This window comes from Vicia villosa, linkage group LG2 (genome assembly GCF_029867415.1).
Source record: "Vicia villosa cultivar HV-30 ecotype Madison, WI linkage group LG2, Vvil1.0, whole genome shotgun sequence".
NCBI classification, from domain to species: Eukaryota; Viridiplantae; Streptophyta; class Magnoliopsida; order Fabales; family Fabaceae; genus Vicia; species Vicia villosa.
The window spans coordinates 221,395,367-221,420,616 of NC_081181.1; the positions used below are offsets into that span (position 1 = coordinate 221,395,367).

Consider the following 25,250-nt stretch of genomic DNA (forward strand, 5'->3'; position numbering starts at 1 on the left):
TACAAAATACACAAATACATATGATATTCATCCTTTGTACTCATATAGGTACAAAATGTACCCTTACAAATGATATTCACCCGTTTAGTTATTAAACCAAAATGATAATTTAATTATCATTTGGTGGTAGTGGAAGAGTCGTAGTCTCAGAGGTAGTAGTCTCGGTGCGGTGAATGCAAGGTGGTGTGCGGAAGGATTCGAGAAGGATATTAGGACGTTCCATGTGGTGGGAGCAAGGTAGTAGGAGTGGTAGCAGTCTCGACAGAAACCACAGCGGTGGGAGTAACGACAGGGCCGGGAGTGGTAGCAATCTCGGTCGTGCAGTGAGGGGGGTTGGTGCAACTGTTTTTCCATAGGCCTCAATCCAGGCCATTGAAGCAACCAGAAAGCAAACCAACATAGAGAGTGTTTCATTTTTTGATGTTTGATGTGAGAGAGAGATGAGAACAATGATGAAGTATCACATACAATAGATGGGTATTTATAGGATAAGTGAGTGTGTGAAATAGCAAGCCTTAGCCTACAACACGTGGAACACATGGCTACGATACTAAAAAGGAGAGCTTTATTAAAAAACTGCAACGCCTAATTGTTATTTTTAATATACCTTCAACTGTGACATCTAATCTATAAATAATTATATTAATCCATTTTTTTTTGTGGAATGGTTCAAGATAAACCATACATAAATCGTATATACCATTTTTAATATGGAATTCATACATCATATATACCCTTTTTCTTTAGTTTTTGCAGGTTTGATTTTTTTTATCTTTTATCTTTTATTTTTATATTAATAGTTTTTATTTATTTAAAACATTTCAAAAAAATATTTATTTAAAAAACACGCATATTAATTGAATGATATTGTCTCCACAAAACTAAATTTTTTATTAAATCATAAAATATAAGTACAAAAAATTATGATATCATAAAGTTATATATCAATTTTATCATAATTAATATTTATTTTGTTTGTTAGATATTTTACTTCAACATCTACTTGTTGATCTTATTAAGATCACAATTTCTAAACGGTGAGTGAAAATTGATAAGATGGCAATGTCGGGAAACATTTCATCATTGTGAGCAATTTTTTGATCTGGAGGAATGATGAAGGGCGGTATCTGCAAAATACTTTAATGTTCAAATACGTGAATGAATAAGGCAAAAGATAATATTTATAGCTTTTCGAGAGTGGGTACCATAATATTTCGTCTGATATATGGTCAAATTAAGGTTTTCAAATTCTCTTGTCCAACATCTCCAATAACATATGTCTTTGCCAAAAAATCTTAGTATATAATTCATTATGTTATCTAACAAACATTTTCCGATATCTGTCACGAATCATGTGATTTCTATAGCAGGCATGTGTTTACTTCCCAGGTTCTCGAACCTTCTTTCTCGCAAATAATATTAGTATTTTACCTTCTAGCTTCATTACCTTGATGTTAATATTGTCTCGTCACAAATACCTTTACCTTTTGGTATTAACAACCAAGTCAGATTTCTTTCATTTGTCGTGGTCGTAGCCCAAAACATAATTCATGCAACAACTATTGGAATAAATTCAGAAGAATGGTAAGATGCAAGAAATGATAGCGTTGTGTACAAAGCAGCCTCAAAGGAAGCCTCATTACACCACTAAAGATGGGTTACTATACTGGAAAGATGGACTAGTGATTCCTGAAAATTATGAATTGATCCAAAGGATATTAAAGGAAAACCATAACTCTCCTATTGGAGGATATTCAGGAAATGCTAGAACGATGGCCAGGGTTGCTTATCAATATTTTTGGCATAACATAAGGAAAGAAATTGAAGAATTTATGCAAAAATGTGTCATATGCCAGCAAGCCAAAACTTCTAATAGTTTACATGTTGGGTTGCTACAACCCCTACCCATTCCAACTCAAGTTTGGGAAGACATTGCCACGGACTTCATCACAGGATTACCACCTTCAGCTGGTTATACAACTATCATGGTCGTTATTGATAGGATGACCAAATATGCTCACTTTATTCCACTAAAAAGTGATTATAGTAGCAAGGTTGTTGCAGAGACAAGGTGCTTACTAGCAATTTCGGGAAAAGGCTATTTGAACTACAAGGTACAACACTGGCAATGAGCTCAGCATATCACCCATGGTTAGATAGGCAATCTGAAGTGCTAAATAAATGTTTAGAGATGTTTTTAATATGCTTTACTTTTGAGAATCCTAAGGCATGATATAAGGCTCTAATTTGGGCTGAATACTAGTACAACACAACTAACCACACAAGTATTGGCATGGCTCCATTTAAGGCATTGTATGGGAGAGACCCTCCCTCTATCACTTGTTACAAACATCAGTTGACTGATCTCATATTAGTGCAAGAACACTTGATAGAAAGGGACAACATTTTACAACAGCTGAAAATCAATTTAGAAAAGGCTCAAGTATACATGAAGAACCAAGTAGGCCACATTATAATCCTCAAAAGTCCTAATTGAAGCAGGGATTATTTTGAAAGCATACTTCAACAAGATAGCGTTCCTTACTCCCAAAAGGTTATGCTAAAATAAAAACTTGTGTTGGTATCATATGCATACAAAAAAGAATGTCATACCTGTCATACCCCAAAATTTACCCGATTGTTTTATGTCTGGTTAAAATTAATTCCTTAAGGATATACCAAAAAAAATTGGAGCCATGGGGTTTAACATCTCTATTGTTAAACCCATTCTCTTATAAATTGGTTAGAATTAAAATAGAGATGTGGTTAGTAGATACTGGGGCCCCAAACATTTGGCCCGCATATTTTATTTTGGGTTTTTTAATTCTCACAACCTATTTTAAATATAAATGGTTATTATATTGACTAAGGGGTGCATACAAAGGAAAAGAGGTGTGATTGAAATTCATTAGGCTGAATCTTGAAATGTTTGACCCATCTATTTTATCTTAGGATTTTTTGTCAAATTTTACGATTTATTTAATCATCAATTAAATATTTCTAACCTATTTTTGTCATTTGGATTAAGCATTATTTATATTTTATTTAGATAATTATTATTATTTTATTATTACTAATTTCTAAAATGTCAAATTGGGTTTTTGGATATGGGTTATTTCCTCTTATGGATTTTAACCTAATTCTCTAACTCTATAAAAAGGAGTCTTGGCAACCCTGAAAAGGACCTTCTTTCACTTTCACGTGTTTTTTTTCACAAATTCACACACACCCAAAAACTACGATTTTCACACAACTACGTTTTCTACGCTTTTTTTCCCTTCTTCCTTTGAGGGTTTGTCTTGAACATCCCTAATCTGCCATTGTCGATCAACTGACAATAGCCGACAAACCCTTCCCCCCTTCAAACGCAATTTTCTAACCACTCAAACGCAATTTCAAATCATTCAAACTCAATCACAAACTCAAATATTTTTGGCCGATGATTACTTATGATTACTTATGATTACTAAGCAACTGAACTGACGATGATATGATATATTATCCAAGTTACTTCTATAATTTTTATGATGAGTTCATTCTTTTATCAAACTTCCTCAATGAGAATATCTTTTAAAAAAATAATATTTTACTACGAGTGTTTGAATTTTAATTATGATAAAATTTGAGGCAAGTAAATGAGTCTAAAGGTTAAAATATCATAAGAGAATTATATCATATTTTGATTGTTTACTCTGGAGAAAATACCAAATCCAACTTTATTTGATTATGTGATATTTGGATTGAATTAATTTGTACTTTCGTCGCTATCCGAATTGGATGATGAACTTATCTCATTATCTTCCCATGTAACATAGGCCTTTTTTATTCTTGAAGTCCTTTTTGCCTTTGACACCACCATTTTTGGAGAGTTTTGGACAATCTGGTTTTATATGACCTTGTTTACCACATTCATAACATGTGACATCTTGTGTTGAAGTGGAAGCCTCCTTTTTCCAGAAATGGTTTTTTCTTTTTACATGAGATGATTTATTATTTTTACCAAAGAACTTACCAAGTCGTTTAACAAGGAGCATGAAATTTTCATCTTCCATTGGTGGATCATCGTTCATAGAATCTACTTTCAAAGCAATGCCTTTGGATTTTGAATCTAAACTTTCATGCTTTCGAAGTCTTTCGAGTTCCGTTTCGTATTCTTGGAGTTTTCCGAACAAGGTTGCGGAAGTCATTTTTGTTAGATTCTTCTTCTCGGATATTGCCGTTACCTTTGGTTGCCATTCTCTGGTTAAGGATCTTAGAACTTTAAGATTTTGTTCCTCGATAGAAATTTTCTTTCCAAGAGCGTCTAGATGATTTATTAAGTGAACAAATCTCTTTTGTAGATCAAGAATGGTTTCTCCGGGCGGCATTCTAAACAATTCATATTCTTGACTCAAAGTATTTAATCGATATCTCTTAACTTCAACGGTTCCTTCATGAGTTTCTACTAGTGTATCCCATATTTGTTTAGCCGTTGTACATGCCGAAACACGAAAGAATTCGTCCATGCTAAGTGCTCCTTGAAGAAGATTGATAGCCTTTTTATCAGCAAGAACCTTCTTTCTATTATTGTCATCCCTTGAGGTCTTAGGTTTATCTGATCCAACACCATTGACGACAGTTGTAGGAACATGAGGACCTTCTAGGACAGCCTCCCATACTTCTTCTCCTTGTGCTTCTAAATGAGCCCTCATACGAATTTTCCAAAAGTCGAAGTATTGTCCACAGAATAATGGAGGTTTGTTGTTGCTACCACCATCTCTAAAAACCGGATTTTGATTTGCGGAAGCCATTTGGATCTTTTAGGAACAAGTTACCTATAACCTTCTCTGATGTCAATTGTAATTATGAAGAGCGCCTAAGAGGGGGTGAATTAGGTTCATAAAAATTTATCGGTTTTTGGTAAATTGTGGATTATTTTCCTGGTTTATGGTGAAGTTATGGAAAGCGTAAAAAGCAGAAAAGTAAAGGACACGACGATATATCCTGGTTCCCCTCACAATCCGAGAGTACTCCAGTCCCCTATCAAACACGAAAGAGATTTTACTAGTGTAAGCAACTTACAAAAGCCTATGCAATCCACAAGAACAATCCTCTTGTGATTGACTAACAAATGATCAAGAGAACAATCCTCTCCTTGATCAAACCAAATGATTAAGAGAACAATCCTCTCTTTAATAAATCAACCCTTGTCTCCAACAGTCTTGAATGACAAGTCAACAATAAATATTTGTTTAAGTAAGAAAATATATGAATATTGTATCTATCTATAAGAAAGATCTCCCCTTCCAGCAAGCAATTATCAATGATAGTATAGTGCTTAATATTTATGATCAATGATATATATTTTTTCTGAACTTGTATGGAATACTAATGCAGAAAAACTCAATGTGAAAATATGAATATCAAAGAGCACTTGGTATGAAAATTGAGAGAGTAAGTGTATATAATTGCAAATGGAAGAGGTAATTATGAAATCTGAAAATGAGGGTATTTATAACATCTTAACACCCTTCTAAAACAGTATGGAATCATGAAATGATGCAATGATCAAGGTATGAAAAGATATGGTCGTTTGGCTCTTTTAAAATGTTGAAACAATGCCACTGGTTTAGTGTAATCGGTTACAGGAAATGGCGTAACCAGTTACACTATAACGTTACATACAAAATTTGAAAAAAACGGGCATGTAATCGGTTACGTAACCGATTACAAATTTTCCTCATACCAGTTCCAGTAGCCAAAAAAGGGAAATTTGAGGAGTGTAACCGGTTAGTGTAACTGGTTACACTGGGCACAAAATGAAAATTAAGTATGTGAGTGCATTTGTGTGTTGGTTATGCATGGATTTTTTTTGTATGAGTGAATTTGAATATTTTGAGCATTATACTTATCATATTTTTGCATGCTTCTTCTTTTAGTGAGTACATTCCAAGCTAGGTCTTTAATGGCAAGAGTCTTGAATATCATCATGCAAGCATCCATGAATGAGTGTCTTAATTCCTATAGTTGGTGATGTGAATTGAGAAGCTTTTCTCCACACTTTTTGATATGAGCACTTGATGTTTAAATTTTGTCATCATCAAAACTAAATCATGTAGAGTCTTGTATTCACACTGCCATCTGTTGACAAAGATGGGGAGCTTGTGTTCATCAACCGTGAGCTGAAGAACGACGCTGATATGCAGGCCATGTGAAATACTTTTACCAGTTTTGAGGAGAAATTCTAATCGAGCTAGATGTGACTATTTCAAGACCCGTCGATGATATTATCATGATGTTGCAACGTCCACGTGGACGTTGATTTGTAATGTTTGATTTATGTTAAAATCCTTACTGTATTTTCTATGTTTATGTTATGAATTGTATTTTGAGTTTGTCATATTGGTGTTATTCAATGATGTTTTTCTGGTTTCTGCGTAGCAAAAAATCAGAATTACTTCTCCGGGTCAAAATCGGAAATTAAATTCCCGTTTCAATGTATAGTTTATCAAATTTTGGTGCGCACCAAAAATATGCTTACGATTTTTAGGGACATTTAAGGAATTTCGCGTGGTGCGTAAGAAAAGTATGGAGTGGAATAAGAAATCCCTAATTTTTTTTTGGGATGGATAACATAGATGAGTAAAGAGGTAAAGACAAATGTTCTGGAGTCTTTTATGAAGAAACAAAAGAGAGTAGAAGAATTTGAAGGAGTTTGGTAGTTCGTTTGGTGGATCTTAAAAAAGGATTTATTATTGAATGCTTGATTAGGGAAGTGATCAAATAAAATTTCAAAATAATATTTATATTTAAAATTTGGAACAAGTTTAGACTAAAAATAATTATAAAAATAACATAAAACAAATTAATGATTTGAAGGCATATTTTGGTAACAAATCTTCACTCAAATTTCAAGCAGAATGTCACTGTCACACTTAAAAAACTTCACTCTTATATTTTTTTTCTCTCTCCAAAAAACTTGCTATATTACGATGCCTATATTTAGTGACAAATTCTATAATATAAAAAATTAGATGTTCTAAAAAAAAAACATCAATTTAATCTTTTGTGTTTGTCCTCCACCTCATCAACTTGGGAGCACTTTATGTTTAAAAATTACTTTTTATAATCAATATATACTATTAGTTTAAACTCAATGATATTTAGTTTTATTAAAAAAAAAGCAATATGTACTAATACTTACTTTCTTTAATTTCTCCAAGTTTCAATAATAAAATAAAGAAAAAACAATACCAACAAGTTAAATAATTGATCTAAATATTGTTCTAAATGTTTTTATATACGAAAATTTACTTTCAGTTATTTTTGTAAATGATACATAAACATAAACAAAATTTGTATATGAAAAAAAATTATTATTAATTTAAATATTTTTATATATGAAAAATGATATTCTTGATTCAAAAAATTTTGATTAAAAAATGATATACGAAAAAAAATTAATTATTGATCTAAATATTTTTATATACTAAAATTTATTATTGATCAAAATATTTTTATAAATGATACCTTAAACATAAATAATATTTTTATACGAAAAAAAAATATTATTAACCTAAATATTTTTATATATGAAATAATGAAGAGTCAATAACGGGTTGATATAGACTAGTTATACTAACTTATAATTATCTCTCCATAATAATTTATTAATTATTCTTGTAATATAATATAATTTATAAATATGCTTCTTTTTTGTAAAAAAATATATTTTGTATAATGAAATATAAAATATTTCTTTATGTTTTTTCTTCTTTCTTCAGCTAAATCAACTCTCTCTTCTCCCTCTCTCCAAAACCTAACTCCGAACCTAACTCCGTATCTCCATCTTCTCCTTTTCCGGCCACCACGACCTCAAACGACGAAACGATTGTTTTGAGCATCATCGTCGACCACCACTTCTCTATCTCCGGCCACCGCGACGGGTAACAAAGAAATGAAGTAAATCGTCTTTTCAAACTACTTTGTCCTAAATCTTGAGTTTTCTTGATCAATTTTATGGATTTTCTTGGTATTAACGGTTTGAAAATCAAGTTTATGATTTGAGATGTGATCAGCGTATGAGTGATATCATAGTTATAGTCTATACTAGTTCATGGAATGGAATAACCAGGAACCAGAATTAGAGGTGAACTTAGCAATTCTTCTGTCACCAAAATTTGTGTCTATAACTGCAACAAGTTGAGAAGCCTTTTTCCTTTTGCTATGGTCAGAATGCTTCAACAACTAAGCAAGCTTGATATATTAAATTGTACTCGAGTTGAAGACGTATTTAGACATGGTCCCGGAGGAGCCGATATTATCATGGAAATGGAAGTTGTGCTTCCAAACTTGACAAATATAATATTGCTGGACAGAATCTTTCTGCTGCCAAATCAATTGCTGGAGCTGTTTGCGCCAACATTCTAGAGGTGAATTACATTGAGCAATTGTTTCTGTTGTGTGTTTTGTGTGTTTTATTTTTGGGTTTTTGGTTTGTAATTTATGGCTGATTATATTGAATTGGAATTGATTTAGAATCAGAAAATGTACTTTGATTTTATCTTGATCGGGTGATTCCGCTGCAGATAATCGGCTGTCTAGTATTTATCTATTTTGCTCATTTATAAAATATACACATAAGTTAATTAGTAGAGTATGTGTCATAGTTGTAATATTAGTACTTGTTTTGTTCATTTGTGGTTTTCTTATGATGATTTAGATTTTCAATAATAAAGGGATGGAGGATTAGGTGTTCCGTTCCATCAGCACACTTTGAAACACATTCAGTTCTTGTACTTTGATTAGTAGAGTATGTGTCATAGTTGTAATATTCAATTGTGTATTATTGTCACAGCAAATCAGGTGGCACATGTCAATTGTGGTAACTGCAGGATGCTTCTTATGTACCAATATCGAGCAAGATCCGTAAAATGTGGAGTTTGCAATTTTGTTATCTCAGTTGGGTCAGTATAATCTCCCGTTCCTTACTATAGATTTTTATGTATAATATATGCATCAGAAGTGCACACAGATTTAAATTGAACCTATGACTTCCAACTTCTTTAACCCTTAGCTCAAACCAGTTGAGCTTTCCCTCCCTCAAATATTGTTTTAAATCTAAAATACAAAGTTTGAAATATTGACTGTTCGATCTTGATAGTGCAGTCACAAGATTCAAGAGCATAAACCTTTTAATTAGTCGTAAAATAAGATATAGTTTTCTTGGTGAATGAAAAGAGAAATTGTGTGATGTAAGAAATGATTTACAATATAGTTGTTGAATGATGATGCAGGCTTCAACAAGCACCTAAGAAAATCATATACTATAATAGCAGGGTCATTATAGACTCTACATCCTTGATTTTTGCTACTTACATATCAATCTTAAGGAATAACAAAGAGTGCAAATCAGATTGAAAACTTTCTTCACATGTATAGAGTTATTTTTCTCTTGCGTGAAGGTGATTGCATTGAATATTTTTGTTAGAATTGGTGTATGGATAAGTGCAGAACTATTTGTTCTAAGATTCTTGATTTTGACTGCTATAAAAAATCCATATCTTTGGATAAGGTAAAATTTGTTCTCTACTCAAGTGGTTGAGAAAGTTACTGTGTGTGGAGCACCAAACACCATTTATACCCGATTTTTATCAAATGGGGTGTCAATTTGTTTGATTTAAATGGTATATTTGTGTAAAGAAAGATAGAAGAGCTTTTCATTTTACTGTAACAGAATTTCTCTATTTTGTATTTTCTGTTAGTTACAAAAGGTGAGAGTAATCTATATATAGTACAGATATGTGACCTGCTATAGCAGGTACACATCTACACAATACTGACACCTGTCAGTTTCCCTTCTATCTATACTAAACATTCTATTTATACTAAACAGAAAACTCCTTCAATACCCCCCCACAAACTCATGGAGAGCTAGCAACTCTGAGTTTGTGCTTGAGCTCCAAAAACTTTGTAGAAGGCAGGGGTTTGGTGAAGGTATCTGCCAGTTGTGCAGTACCAGGAATGTGCTGAACCCTTAGTTGTTTAGCCAAAACCTTCTCCCTTACAAAGAACAAAACTATTTCCATATGTTTGGTTCTAGCATGCGAAACAAGATTGTGAGCCAGAGAAACTGCAGATTGATTGTCACAGTACATAACAGGTGGAGTGGTGACAATGTTGAGCTCTTGAAGAAGATTTTGAACCCAAAGTAAGTCAGTTGTAGCTTGGGCCAAACTTCTATACTCTGCCTCATTGCTGGATCTTGCTACAACTTGCTGCTTTTTGGACCACCAACTGATTAGGTTAGCACCAAAGAAGAGAGCAGCACCAGAAGTACTCCTTCTATCATCAGGATCAAATGCCCAATCCGCATCACAAAACACTTGCAGAGATGGAGTAACAGATGGAGATAAGGGTGTGAGCAAGAGGCCCTGATTGATGGTGCCTTTGAGATATCTCAATATTCTCTTAACTGCCACCCAGTGAATTTCAAGGGGATGAGCCATATATTGGCAAACTTTGTTGACAACAAAGGTAATGTCAGGTCTTGTGATGGTAGCATATTGCAAAGTTCCAACTACAGACCTGTACATAAAGGGGTCAGACAGAGCAGGAGAACCTGTTTTTGTAAGCTTACAGGTGGACTGCATAGGGGTGTTAACATAGGCAGCTTCAAGCATATTAGTTTTCTGCAAAGATCTCTAAGATACTTGGCTTGTGTCATCAAAAGGCAACCTGAGGAGGCTTGTTTGACCCCAATACCCAAGAAATAGTCAAGAGAGCCAAGTAATTTCAGAGAAAAGGCAAAGTTAAGTTTGGAAATAGTGGCTTGAATGATAGATGAAGAACTGCCTGTGATGATAATATCATCAACATACACCAGCAGATATGTTGTGTGACCTTGAGAGACCATGGTGAACAATGAGGAATCACACTTGCTAGCTTTGAATTGCAAACTGAGCAAGGTAGACTTAAGCCTCTCAAACCATTGCCTTGGTGCCTGTTTCAGGCCATATAAAGCTTTAGAAAGCTTGCATACCAGAGAGGAATCAGAATGTACAAAACCTTGTGGCTGCTCCGTAAAAACTTCTTCAAGACTCCCATTCAAGAAGGCATTATTCAAAACTTCTTCTTCAAGACTCCCATTCAAGAAGGCATTATTCAAAACTTCTTCTTCAAGACTCCCATTCAAGAAGGCATTATTCAAATCAAGTTGCTGAATAGTCCACTTGTGTGTGATGGCAATGGTGAGGATGATTCTGATTGTAATGGGCTTGACAACAGGAGAGAAAGTCTCATTGAAGTCAAGTCCTTGCTTCTGATGAAACCCTTTGGCAACCAACCTTGCCTTGAACTTATTTACAGTGTCATCTGGATTCTCTTTAACCCTGAACACCCATTTACAACCTATGGCCTTCTCGTGAGCAGGAAGAGGCACCAAGGACCAAGTATTATTCTTTATGAGAGCATCATACTCAACCTGCATAGCTGCTCTCCACTGAGGATCTGCCAGAGCATGCTTAGGATTTCTGGGTTCAACATGATTGAGAAGAAGCCTTGGTTGCAATCTGGGTTGTGCAAAACCAGACTTGGCTCTGGGTTCATTAATTATTCTTGTAATATAATATAATTTATAAATATGCTTCTTTTTTGTAAAAAATATATTTTGTATCAATGAAATATAAAATATTTCTTTACGTTTTTTCTTCTTTCTTCAGCTAAATCAACTCTCTCTTCTCCCTCTCTCCAAAACCCTACTCGCCGCCCACTCCGTATCTCCATCTTCTCCTTTTCCGGCCACCACGACCTCAAACGACGAAACGATTGTTTTGAGCATCATCGTCGTCGGCCACCACTTCTCTATCTCCGGCCACCGCGACGGGTAGCAAAGAAAGGAGGTAAATCGTCTTTTCAAACTACTTTGTCCTAAATCTTGAGTTTTCTTGATCAATTTTATGGATTTTCTTGGTATTAACGGGTTGGAAATCAGTTTATGATTTGAGACGTGATCAGCGTTTGAATGATATCATAGTTATATTCTATACTAGTAGTTCATGGAATGGAATAACCAGGAACCAGAAAATCATTAGTGAAAACTGCAACAAACCATTTTTAGAGGTGAACTTAGCAATTCTTCTGTCACCAAAATTTGTGTCTATAACTGTAACAAGTTGAAAAGCCTTTTTCCTATGGTCAGAATGCTTCAACAACTAAGCAAGCTTGATATATTAAATTGTACTCGAGTTGAAGACGTATTTAGACATGGTTCGGAGGAGACAATATTTTCATGGAAATGGAAGTTGTGCTTCCAAACTTTACAAATATAATATTGTATGATCTTCCGAATTTTGTAGATATCTGTCATGGTTATAAGTTACATGCCATTAAACTTCGACAACTCCGCATATCTGACTGCCCCAACTTGATTAGAATCTAAAGGAAAGTTATGCCTTCCGGCGACTATAGATATCGTGATTTTAACATTGGGAAAATTCAGGATCACATGCTTACATTCAAGACCCGCTTCCTCACATCCACATATGTTGGAGCATGGTAGATTGCTCTTTGTCATCACCAGAGTCAAGTCATACTTTTATAGACATTCATATGCACTTTACTATATAGCAAATCCTTATGTAAGGACCTAATTTATGTGGCAAGGGTTCTGATCTATATGCAGACTGTTATGCAGAGCTGCTTTGGCTGATCCTACTTTCAATTCAAAACCTATAATTACCAACTTGGCTATTATTGCTGGAGAGAATCTTGATGTTGCCAAATCTATTGCTGGAGCTGTTTGTGCCAACATTCTAGAGGTGAATTACATTGAGCAATTGTTTCTGTTGTGTGTTTGTGTGTTTTATTTTTGGGTTTTTGGTTTGTAATTTATGGCTGATTATATTGAATTGGAATTGATTTAGAATGAGAAAATGTACTTTGATTTTATCTTGATCGGGTGATTCCGCTGCAGATAATCAGCTGTCTAGTATATATCTATTTTTCTCATTTATAAAATATACACATAAGTTAATTAGTAGAGTATGTGTCATAGTTGTAATATTAATACTTGTTTTGTTCATTTGGGTTTTCTTATGATGATTTAGATTTTCAATAAATAAGGGATGGAGGAATAGGCGTTCCGTTCCATCAGCACTTTGAAACACATTCAGTTCTTGTACTTTGATTAGTAGAGTACGTGTCATAGTTGTAATGTTAATAGTTGTAATATTCAATTGTGTATTATTGTCACAGCAAATCAGGTGGCACATGTCAATTGTGGTAACTGCAGGATGCTTCTTATGTACCAATATCTAGCAAGATCCGTAAAATGTGGAGTTTGCAATTTTGTTATCTCAGTTGGGTCAGTATAATCTCCCGTTCCTTACTATAGATTTTTATGTATAAATGCATCAGAAGAGCACACGGATTTCAATTGAACCTATGACTTCCAACTCCTTTAACCCTTAGCTCAAACCAGTTGAGCTATCCCTCCTCAAATATTGTTTTAAATCTAAAATACGAAGTTTGAAATATTGACCGTTCGATCTTGATAGTGCAGTCACAAGATTCAAATGCATAAACCTTTTAATTAGTCGTAAAATAAGATATAGTTTTCTTGGTGAATGAAAAGAGAAATTGTGTGGTGTAAGAAATGATTTACAATATAGTTGTTGAATGATGATGCAGGCTTCAACAAGCACCTAAGAAAATCATATACTATAATAGCAGGGTCATTATAGACTCTACATCCTTGATTTTTGCTACTTACATATCAATCTTAAGGAATAACAAAGAGTGCAAATCAGATTGGAAACTTTCTTCGCATGTATAGAGTTATTTTTCTCTTGCGTAACGGTGAATGTATTGAATATTTTTGTTAGAATTGGTGTATGGATAAGTGTAGACCTATTTGTTCTAGATTCTTGATTTTGAGTACTATAAAAAATCCATATCTTTGGATAAGGTAAAATTTATTCTCTACTCAAGTGGTTGAGAAAGTTACTGTGTGTGGAGCACCAAACACCATTTATGCCCGATTTTTATCAAATGGAGGTGTAAATTTGTTTGATTTAAATGGTATATATGTAATAATTTACACCCATTTTTTTCCGTAAAAATGGGTAAAAAATATCATCTATTTACACCCATTTTTAAACAGGTATAATCGTCAGACATTTCTCACCCGTTGAATTTCCACCTTCTAATAACGGATGTAAATAAATTGTATAAAAACGGGTGTAAATTACTTTTTTTTTTTTGCATTAATGCGTGACACAACATAGCTTGTCCATTTTAATTTAGCTACTGTGAGAGATAGCGACAAATATTTAAGGAGTTGAAGTACATATTATTAAAGTGTTTTAATTTGAGTAGATTATATTTTTCATAGGACGTGGAAGGCAGTGAACTACCAAAACATGTGTATAATTTGCATGAAAATGTCTCGGTTATTCACATCATAAGAAAGTTGGTCCCATTAATGGTTTGGTAAGCTCAAATACTCAATTTTGTTTTATTTAGTTGTTCCATAACTTAGATGTCAGAAACTTGTGCATGCCATATATTCTGTGATCCGAGACTAACCAGTATTATCAAATTGCCCTGCCATGGCCGCAATGGCGGATATACATTGCGGTTTTTGGGCTCCCAGCAATGGTAGACATCGTCCGTTATTGCGGGTTTTTCTGCCATAATTCGCAATAACGGCCCCATCTGCTGCCATCGACAACTCTGAGACTAACTAGGTATTAATATTATAATTTACTTGCAGGCTGAATAAGCACTTAAGCAAGTGCTGCTATTTGGTATCGGGTGTTTGGGTGGTTAGGTTTTTAGGTGGTTCTCCCTAAGGAGCTGGGGAGTGTTTTTGAGTTTGTCTACTCGTTAAGAGGAAGCGCTAAGAAGAGGGGTGGTTTTATTATGATTTGGCAGACGGTGATTTGAGCTATTTGGCTAGTGCGGAATGATAAGTTTTTTTTCTGGTCCGTCTTTTAATGTGAAAGAGGTGAAGATAAAAGTATCCTTTTGGCCTGGTCTTGGTATTTCAATAGCCCTGGGATGAACTCTCTCTCTTTTGCGGATTGGCTACGGAATCCTGTCTTGTGCATTAGTCAATAGTGGTTTGAGTGGTCTGACCTCCCCCTTTGGCGGTACGTGGTTTTGGAGTAGCTTGTAGTTCTCTTCTTCGGTTTCTTTCGGTCTGGTGGCTGGGGTTCTAGGTCGTGCTTCGGATGGTTGGTCGGTGGTGTTTCAGAGCTCTGGTGGTGGACCTTTTTGCTGCGGTGGTGTTTCGTTTCCCTTCAGTTGTATTTTTTCTTTTTTTTCTTTTGTTGGGACGAGTATATTCTGAAAGTAGCACTAGATCATGAAAAAGCAATAGGAGTTATAAAGCCACATGATACAGTGGTTATTTTCCGGAAAGTTGGTGATGCATGTATAGTTAAGATCGTTGAGGTTGAATATTAAGTGATTTACAATGTTAATGTCTCTTGTCTTTTTGGTTGGTCATCACCAAGTTTTGGCAGGAGCAGATCATTCTGCTTTCATGATTTTAAGTTATCTTTGACAAAACTGTTCCAAGCTTAAAAGAAATGGTGACTCTTCTTCCTTGTTAACAAGGAGTACTAACGAAAATTCTCTAACATATTTTGACTTTATTTTTTAATTTTTGAAATAATAATTATTTAGTTTCAAATCTCTTACTGTGTCGTGCTATTTTAAATTCATAATTGTTCATTTTTTCTCTTCTGAATTTGTTGTAGCTGTTACAATTTAATCTACTTAGTCTAATATATGTCATTGGTAACATATTTTAAATTATTTACTTTACCCGTTATTCATTATGGTGACGAGTTGTTAACAACAAATTTCTTACTATATTTGTCTCTTTGTTGTGCTTGTTTACTGAATTCAAATGTCAATATTTGTGTTTGTATTTTCAGATATGATTGAAGAGTTTATCAGCAATGGACAACAACTTGATGTTGTTCCACTTCTCAAATCTTTCTTGAAGGATGCTAAGAAAGTCTCTCCGTCTATTTTGGAAGATCCTAATAATGTCGGACGTGCTACGGTAATCTTCTAATCGTTTTAATTTAGCAACCTGTAAAAACTATAGTCTATATACTGTCTTTTTAACAAGAAGTTTGCAAGATTGTAGCAGTTTTGAATTTGATAATATATGTAGAGGTTCGTGTAATGGAGACTCTGCAAACTCTTTTGAGTCATATTAATGGAAAAAAAAATGTATGTAGTCTCTCTGACATGTTTCCTCTGATTTTTAATTGCAAGTTTTACTTCAATTTCATTTTCCTTGCTTTAAGTCATTCTTATGATGTCCCTTAGACTAAAGAGCTTTGTTGATAGAATGCTAATAACTTGCAGCAGACTGTTATGATTAGATGTTGGAATGTATTAGAGGTTTGCAGAAGTGCAATCTCTCCTTTTCCAGCCTTGGCTATCCAAGATGCGGTTACAGGACCAACCACTTGGTCATTTACGTTGGTAAAGATAAGTAATTCAGAAATCTGGAGCTTAATGATAAACATGCACATATAAATATAATTCAAACTCACTTCACCTTTAAAATAAATCCGAAGATTAAGCGAAAAAAGAGTTTTTCCTTGTGTTTCATACCATGATTTTGTAGTAGTATTCTTGACAATATAATTCTGTAATTCTATGTAGGGGTGATTCTGACTTGAACAATTTTTTGAGGATGGTGTTCTATCATCTTCTTTTATGGTTGGACTTCTTATGGCTTCTCCAATATTTGCATCTCTGTCAAAGAGGTAATGACTCTTTATGTTGTCTTATCAACTTACTCAGCCCTATTTTTTTAATCAGATATTAAAACAAATTAATGATTGAATGAATATTTACAATTTTGTACTATAGTTAATCTTTGATATTATCATTGCATTTATATAATCTACATTCTAGTATTATAAAAAGCAAGGAAATAAGATAACTTGAGGTAACAAATCTTCACTCAAATTTCTAGAAGAATGTCACACTTAAAAAACTTTACTCTTATTTTTTTTATTCTCTTTCTTGCTCAATAGCTATTTTTAATGATTTAAAGTTTAAACAATGTTATCCTTCACATAATTATTTGTCCTATTATAGCTCACATACTTTCCATAATTATTTTTGATAGATATGAAAAATTATTGTCCTTGTTTCCTCAATAAAGTAAAGCAAAATATCTTTTGTTTTGTAAGGACAAGTTCATTTTTAGGCTAACTTCAACCCCATCACATGACCTTAGTAGGTAAAGATGAATTCATTGCCCATTAGATTTTATTTGCCTAACAAAAATAATGTTGCCACATAAACTCTACCAACTACACATTCACTACTCCCTTCATTTTCTATTATATATAGCTTCTCTTGTTCTTCTTTTTTTCATCTATCTACACTCTCCATCTTATATAAATCAGTGTAACAATATAAACTTGGATGAACAAGTTTTCTTTCAAATATCTAGAACAATGTCAAGTTTTTCACCTTTTACCTTTTTTTTCATTTGCTTTTTTGGTTTAATAGTTATTTCTCATGGAGTAACTAATGGTTTTCGAGTTGAACTCATTCACCGTGATTCTTCAAAATCACCATTTTACAATCCCACACAAACTAAATTTCAAAGAAGTTTCAATGCTTTGTATCGATCTATCAACCGCGCCAATTATTTCTACAAGGTACTTTTTTCTACTAAAAACAAACTTGAGTCATATATGCCTTATGATAACGTTGAAGGTGAATATCTCATTAGTTATTCGATTGGTACCCCACCATTTAAAGTTTATGGGATTTTAGATACAGGTAGTAACTTAATCTGGCTTCAATGCGAACCTTGTAATACATGTTACAACCAAACCTCTCTCATTTTTAATCCGTCAAAATCTTCTAGTTACAAAAATATTTCATGCTCATCTAGAACATGTAAATCTATGGAAGATACTTCTTGTTCTTATGATGGAGATGTTTGCCAATATACATTAGATTATGGTCACGGAATCAATACACATGGAGATCTTAGTGTAGAGACTCTTGCATTGGATTCTACCACCGGTTCTTTTGTCTCATTTCCTAAAATTGTTATAGGATGTGGACACAATAATGGTGACCCAATGAATAATGGTCCAAATTCAGGTGTAATTGGTTTTGGAAGTGGAAATACCTCAATTATAAAACAATTAGGATCTTCAATTGGGGGAAGATTCTCGTATTGTTTAATTGATCAATATAATAGCAAGTCTATTAGATCTAGCAAACTCAATTTTGGAGATGAAGCTATTGTTACCGGTGATAACGTTGTTTCAACTCCTATAGTAAAAATGATAGGAAACCGTCAAAAAGACTATTACTACCTAACTGTGAAAGCATTTAGTGTGGGAAATAAAAGAATAGAGTATAGAGGGTTTAAACGTGAAGGAACAAATGCTTCTACGCATGAAATCATAATTGACTCTGGTACAACTGTATCTATTCTTCCATATCATTTTTACTATAGGATGGAATCAGCTGTTAAAAAAGTTGTTAAACTAGAGCGTTTTCAAGTTCATGCAGATCCATCCAGCCTTTGTTACAATACCACATTCAAACAATACAGCTTTCCACCAATTACAGTACATTTTAAGGGTGCAGATGTTAAGTTAGATTCGAAGGGCTCATTTTATTCTCTATACGAGGGGGTTGAATGCTTTGCATTTCAGCCGTATAAAAATGGATTAGGCATCTTTGGGAACTTGGCACAAGTGAACTATTTGGTTGGTTATGACCTCAACAAAAACATTGTCTCTTTCAAGCCTACTGATTGTGCCAGCCATTGAATACATATAAAGACGGGCTGTTGAACTTATGATGTAACTTTATAATAAAGTTTGTATTTTTGGTTGTAGAACTTATTCTGAAATGTTATAATAAAGTTTGTATTTTGTTCCAGATGTCTTTTAAGAGTATTTTCAATTGACTATTTTGAAGAATATACTTTGAGTTTCATTGACAACTCAATACTTGAGCAGGTGCAGTAATTTGCTTTGATAAATAACTGTTACTATTTAAATTTATGCACCAAATGCTTCTGAATTGATTGGATGATACTCAGGGGTTTGGAAAGCATGGAATCATATAAATTTAGGATCTTATCCATGTGAAGCTTGATATACTGTATTGCAATATATGAAGGGATTGAGTTCAACTACAGTCTTAGACCCTGCATTCACTCATTCAAGCATCCTTAGCCGTCTGTTTCGGAAGCACTACAGTCATAGACCCTGCATTCACGCATTCAAGTGTTGGTAGCCGTTTGATTAAAATCGGACGGTTCTGATTTAAAAAAGGCAGTGTGAAAATTAGTCTGTTTTTTAAAACTGTAGATTAAGATTCAAATGCTCTGACTGCGTAAATGCGGCATTTTTGCGGACTGCAGGGGATTCTGTTTCGGAAGTGATCAAGTTAATCTTGATGAACAGTAGCTTACCTTAACTTAGATTCTCTGCTGTAGGGTCAACTTATGCAAGTAATGATACAATTGTAATTATGTATTGTAGGTGAGGCTTATCTTTACATGAAAACTATTTAAATAATTCATATGCCAATGGATTTGGTGGTGAGAAGAAGTTGACTCGATCTACTAAGCAACTGACGATGATATGATATATTATCCAAGTTATTTCTATACTGTAATATTTATAATGAGTTCATTCTTTTATCAAACTTCCTCAATGAGAATATCTTTTAAAAAAAAAATATTTTACTATGAGTGTTTGAATTTTAATTATGATAAAATTTGACGCAAATAAATGAGTCTAAAGGTTAAAATATCATAGAGAATTATATCATATTTTGATTGTTTACTCTGGAGAAAATACCAAATCCAACCTTATTTGATTATGTGCTATTTGGATTGGATTAATTTGTTTATTTTCACAATTATAATACACAATAACAAATGTATATAAGAATAATTAATTAATTAATTTAATCTCTAAACTATCACCCTCTTATCAATCTAGTCTTTAAATAGTTAAGACTTTTTTTTTTGATCGGAAATCGTTAAGACTTAAATCGATAATTAATTATTAAAATTAACTAAAAGATCCCTAAACTATTCCTCTAGTCAACAATTGAAGAGACTACATAGTTGGATGAAATAATAGGTTAGATTTTTTTTGAATTTTTTATTAGTTTATTGATTAAATTGGTATAAAGGTATGATAGTTTAGGATTAAATTTCATGATTTTTATACAATATTATCAAATTAAATTTTACAAAATAAATAATATTGAAGAATGAATTTGGATTAGTAAAAACGAATTTGGATTGTTCCGTGAATAAGAGAATAAACTTTTGGATTTACAATCATGTAAACTTAATTTTTTTATTATAAAAATTAATTTATTTAACTGAATTATTTAGTTTAATTCAATTTAATCATTCGAGTCAATAGGTAATTCAATAATTCAATCTGGAATTCGGGTAATGTGCACTTGCAACTATGACATAAAAATCACTTTTTTTTTATTTAGCCACGGAAATTTTACATAATCTTGTTGCACATACAAGCTATTTAGTCATGTAACGATATTATTACTTGTTTACTTTTTTTTTTTTGGACAAAGACCTTCGCATATTTTAAGAGAATTGTTTTTACACTCATATAAGATGGAAAATATTTTTGAAAATTTTAAAATATTCTTTGGAAATGTATTTTCGAAGACACATATATCATATTTTCAATTATTTCAGATATACATATCCAAAAAAACCTTTCATATACATTTTTTACTCCTTCACAATTTCATTAATTTTCTTCCACACATAATCAAAATCCTCTCCAAACCCACCTTCATTTTTAATCAATTTTTCATCTTCAAACCAAGTTTCAAGTGGTTCATCGTATCAAGGAGAGCATATAAAGTAACAATTTGAGATAAAGTTTTCTCATTCCATCTCTTATTTCACTGTATTGGTACTGATTTGTGGAAGAAACTACGTCACTTCAGATATGCATTTCTAAAATCCAATAAACAAATTTCTTAAGTGCATATCCGAAATATGTTCTGTTATAGAATTCAAAAAATAGTTTTGACAGAATGTATGTTTTGTGCATATGTTAAGTATGGTGCATCCCGACAACATTGTCAGAGATGAGTTAGAAGTTCCGAAAAAGGTCAACAAAGATGCTAAGTCTAAAGAGTTGATTAACAATGTTAAAATGATTGCCGTTGCGATGGATGTTTGACCACAATTTATAAATGAAATGATTTTCACTTGTCGTGAACATTTGCTAGAGTGGGTCCAAAAGGAAGCTAGTAAACTTGAATTTGGCGCTGTGATAGCAAGATCCGACCATGACAATAGTAGAAGGCAAGAATTTATTGTGGTGAAATGTGAGAGGGGTGGGAAATATGTTTCAACAAATCAAAAGTTAAAATATGATGACACGGGATCAAGAAAGTGTGCGTGTCCGTTTAAGATGCGTGTATCTTGTAGGATTGATGGTTTGTGGCGTTTTAGCGTCATTTACGAACTTCATAATCACGCATTGAAAACCAAGCTACACGGGCATCCAATTGTGTGTCGGCTAAATCGCGAAGCGAAGAATGCTATTTTAGAATGATCGATAATCAAAGTTGCATCGATAAACATACTTGCCTATTTGAAGCGAAAAAGACCAGATAATGCACATTCGAAGACACCTTTTTCTAAAAAAAATAGTGATTTCGGATGTGCACATCCGAAATCACTCTTTTTTTTTTTTATAGAAAAAGGTGTCTTCGGACATGCCCATATGAAATATATAGGTATTTTGAGATTTTTACCGCATATATATGGGTATGTATATGAATGCATAGAGAAATTGCCTATTTTAATGAAGAACCCATGTCTTTTGTTTCATAATGACCATGTGATTAGTTGGTTTTATTTTAGATTGCTTAGATGGATAATAATTTTATACAGTCTTTTACCTATAAGTACCCCTCCTCTTGCATTATATTATTATTCAAAACATTAGTTTAATCATTCAAAAATTGCAATAAAGGCTTAAAATTTAAAATGTACAAAAAAAAATTGTGTTTATTATTATGATATACTTCACCAAGTAGGTTGAAGCTGTTTATAAGGTAAATGTGACAAAGCAAGTGGTCACTCGATTCATAAATAAAGAAATCATTTGATGTTGCAGAGTTCCTAACAAGATCATCAGAAATAATGGGTCAAACTTGAAATGATGAAGGAACTATGCGATGGTTTCAATATCGAGTATCATAATCCATCACTTTATCGATCCGAGATGAACGACGTTGTTAAAGTAGCCAATAAGAACATCAAGAAGATGATAAGTGCCAAAATGTAGTTATTTTGTGTATGTAAATAGTGACACTTATCGATACTTTTTGTTAATACCGTTTGAATACTTTCTCGTCTTGTATATAAATACGTATACTTTGTGAATAGCTGTATTTTCATATAATTTTATACTTTTTGATAGTTTTCTATTCATTTTGAAGGTATTGATGCGTATTTGGAGCATGAGCAATAAAGTGTCGAAGACACGACTTCAAACGCGCAATTTTGAGCAACGGAGCAAGCGCATCAACGAATAAGGCTAAAAAAAAAAGAATAATAAATCACCAATTCGGTTGATATGTTGTCATTGTTATATAGGAAATTGAATAAGCTTTCAAACTCTTAAAACTGGGCGCAAATCGGAGTTACGGTTCTTAAGTTATGGCCAAAACACTAATGCTGATTTTTTCAAGACAACAGTCAGCGTGCGGCGCGCCCTCCTGCGCGCGACGCGAGCCACACCAGATCCAAAATTTCATAAATAGGGGAAAACACATTTTTTAGGTTATTGTTTTGGGGGTATTTGTCCCCAATCCATCAAACCTTCTTTTTTTGGTCTAGATAGCTTAGAAAACACCATTGGAGCTTGTAATCGGATGATCGGAGGTCGAATTTCTCATTGATTGGTGTTGACAAACCAAGAAATGTTTGGTTCCTCTTCTTCTATTCTCTTTGTATTTCTCTTTTGGTGAGTTTGTAAGTAAATTACTCTAAACCCATGGATGTTTGTTACTCTTTCTACTTGTTGTATAAAGTTTGCTTTACAAATCTTAATCGGTGTTTCCTTGATTTTTTGCTTAAATGCTTTGGATTTGTGTTGTTGTAGAAGTAGACATCATAAATCTTGATTAGGGGAATATCTGTTAGCTTGGCTTCTAGAGATAGGATTGGGGTTAACATCCACATAATATCTAAGTTTAATGTCTCTATGTTGTTTGATCGATTGAGACATCGTCGAAAGAGCAATGTAATAGAACTCTCTTCGGTGTTTCAGAAATGGACATTGATGCGAGAGATACGTGGTGATTCTGATGATTATTGTAGATTAAGTAAGACGGAGTGATAAATCTAAGTTTGTGAGGAGTAGTTTTGATTCGAACCAGATAAGTTATTCTCTATCAAGAATGTATTTATTTTATCTTCATATGTTTACTTTCCCGTTTTTACTTAAAACCCATTTAACCCAAACTCAAGAACTAAGAATACGTCGAACGACAATTCAGTAACACTAATCTCTGTGGACACGATAATTTCCCGAATAAATACTTCCAAAACTTTTGTTGCTTGCCACTCTAACAAAATGGCGCTGTTGCCGGGGATTGGTGTTTATATTAAATTCGCATTGCGATAGTTTCTTTGTTTTTGAGTTTTGGGAATATCATATATTTTGTGCATATTCTCATACTTGTATATTTTCGTATATGGATACATGTTTATATTTTCATACTTATACATGTTTGTGTGTTTGATTTTGTTCTTCTTTACTTTTGCTATTTAGCAAGGTGAAGTTGGCTAAACAAATTGAACTCGGATAGTTCATAAATTCTAAATCTCCACTTTTCAATATGTTTAGACAATTAAGGATTTTGTAAATATTGCGTTTTATGTATATTTGTGTTTTTACACATACTTGTGTATACTTTTGCTTTTGATTTGTTTGTTAAGTGTTTGTGCGGGTCGCTTTCTTTAGGTTGCGTTTGAGGCGAAAGCATTGGCTTATCGCGAGGAAGTTACTTACCATCCCCGAAACAATAAAAGGCGTCGAGCTAACGACGTAAAATAAGCGCTTGTTCGGAGGCACCCCAACGGTTGTATATTTTTCTGTTTTAATTTTATGTAAATGAGTAGTGTAGGTGTTAAGTGGTGACACACTGGAAATTCTGGTTTTCTGAACTGGTTTGGTTTTTCTGGTGTAGCACGCGTCACGTGCAAAGAGGGCGCGTCGCGCGGCCTGGGAGCTGAAGAGCTTAAGGGCGTCGCGCGGTCTTGAAGGTGCGTCGCGTGCCCTGTTGCTTTTGGTCACTGAACTCTTTTTAATGGTTCACTTGGCTCTCCTTTTTCCCACTTACACCAAGGCTTTATAGTATTGTATTTTATAGTTATAATTTAAATTTTTTGTTATTGTTTAAACTCAAATTTTGGCCCGATTACTTGAAGTAGCATTTGGTAATTCTCCGATTGTGATATATTCAACATGCCGGTTGTGCGGTAATGACTGCTCAAATTTGTACGTAGCAAGATACTCATTTATCACTTTCTATAGTATCACATATTTATGAGACTTTTCATTTGTACAAATTTCATATTACTCATTCTTTTTGCATCACTTGCTCATGACTTGAATCACAATTAGTTTTCCCTTTTTACCATAAATGTGAGGTGGTTTTCCATTGTGTATATATGTGAGAGACTGACATTTCATGTTTTAACTGGATATTATTATGTTTAATCTTTCGTTTGTATTGATTTTATGAATGGACGAAAGTGATCAAGGTACTTGTTTGATTTTGAGCGCAACTACCATAGCCAAATATCAATTCACCTGTGAGTGTGTGAGCATTAGTAACCTCCTTTGAGTCTTTTTGTCAATATCCATATTGTTTTTGCTTAATGCTTGTCTATGAGCGTTTGGTTTTCAATTGTGTATGGATGTTGATTCTTTGTTTTCTTGAACCCTCCACTATGATTTATAGTGTGAATTTTTACCTTGCCTTAGAAAGTAGGGAGTATTCTTATTATGATGATAGTTGTATTCAAGTTGGGAAGAGGATGTTTGCCCATTTATATTGTGATTGGTATGAGGTTGTGGAAAGAAAAAAAAAGAAGAAAAAAATGTGAAAAAGAAAGAAAAGAAAAGAAAAAGAAAGAAAAAAAAGATTTTTTTGAAATAGAAAATAACATAAAAGAGTAT

General features: G+C 33.4%; 1 protein-coding gene across 22 annotated transcripts; it reads left to right on the forward strand.

Moving 5' to 3' along the window:
- The first annotated feature begins 7,743 nt into the window (after positions 1-7,743).
- On the forward strand, positions 7,744-20,002 carry LOC131654022 (aspartic proteinase CDR1-like). Of its 22 annotated transcripts, XM_058924409.1 has the most exons (12): positions 7,745-8,411; positions 8,837-12,797; positions 13,234-13,342; positions 14,372-14,469; positions 14,753-15,263; positions 15,924-16,054; positions 16,169-16,227; positions 16,366-16,485; positions 16,669-16,772; positions 17,530-18,848; positions 18,929-19,007; positions 19,091-19,978. In XM_058924409.1, the coding sequence occupies exons 8-10, from the start codon at positions 16,448-16,450 to the stop codon at positions 18,813-18,815; spliced, it is 1,428 nt and encodes a 475-aa protein (XP_058780392.1). In that variant the 5' UTR covers positions 7,745-8,411; positions 8,837-12,797; positions 13,234-13,342; positions 14,372-14,469; positions 14,753-15,263; positions 15,924-16,054; positions 16,169-16,227; positions 16,366-16,447; the 3' UTR covers positions 18,816-18,848; positions 18,929-19,007; positions 19,091-19,978. The 22 variants fall into 22 exon arrangements, 18 of the variants coding, with proteins under 18 accessions (XP_058780392.1, XP_058780390.1, XP_058780386.1 ...); XM_058924407.1 differs by lacking the exon at positions 14,753-15,263; XM_058924403.1 differs by lacking the exons at positions 14,372-14,469; positions 14,753-15,263 and having other exon boundaries at positions 8,837-11,879; positions 12,662-12,797.
- Positions 20,003-25,250: the final 5,248 nt, after the last annotated feature.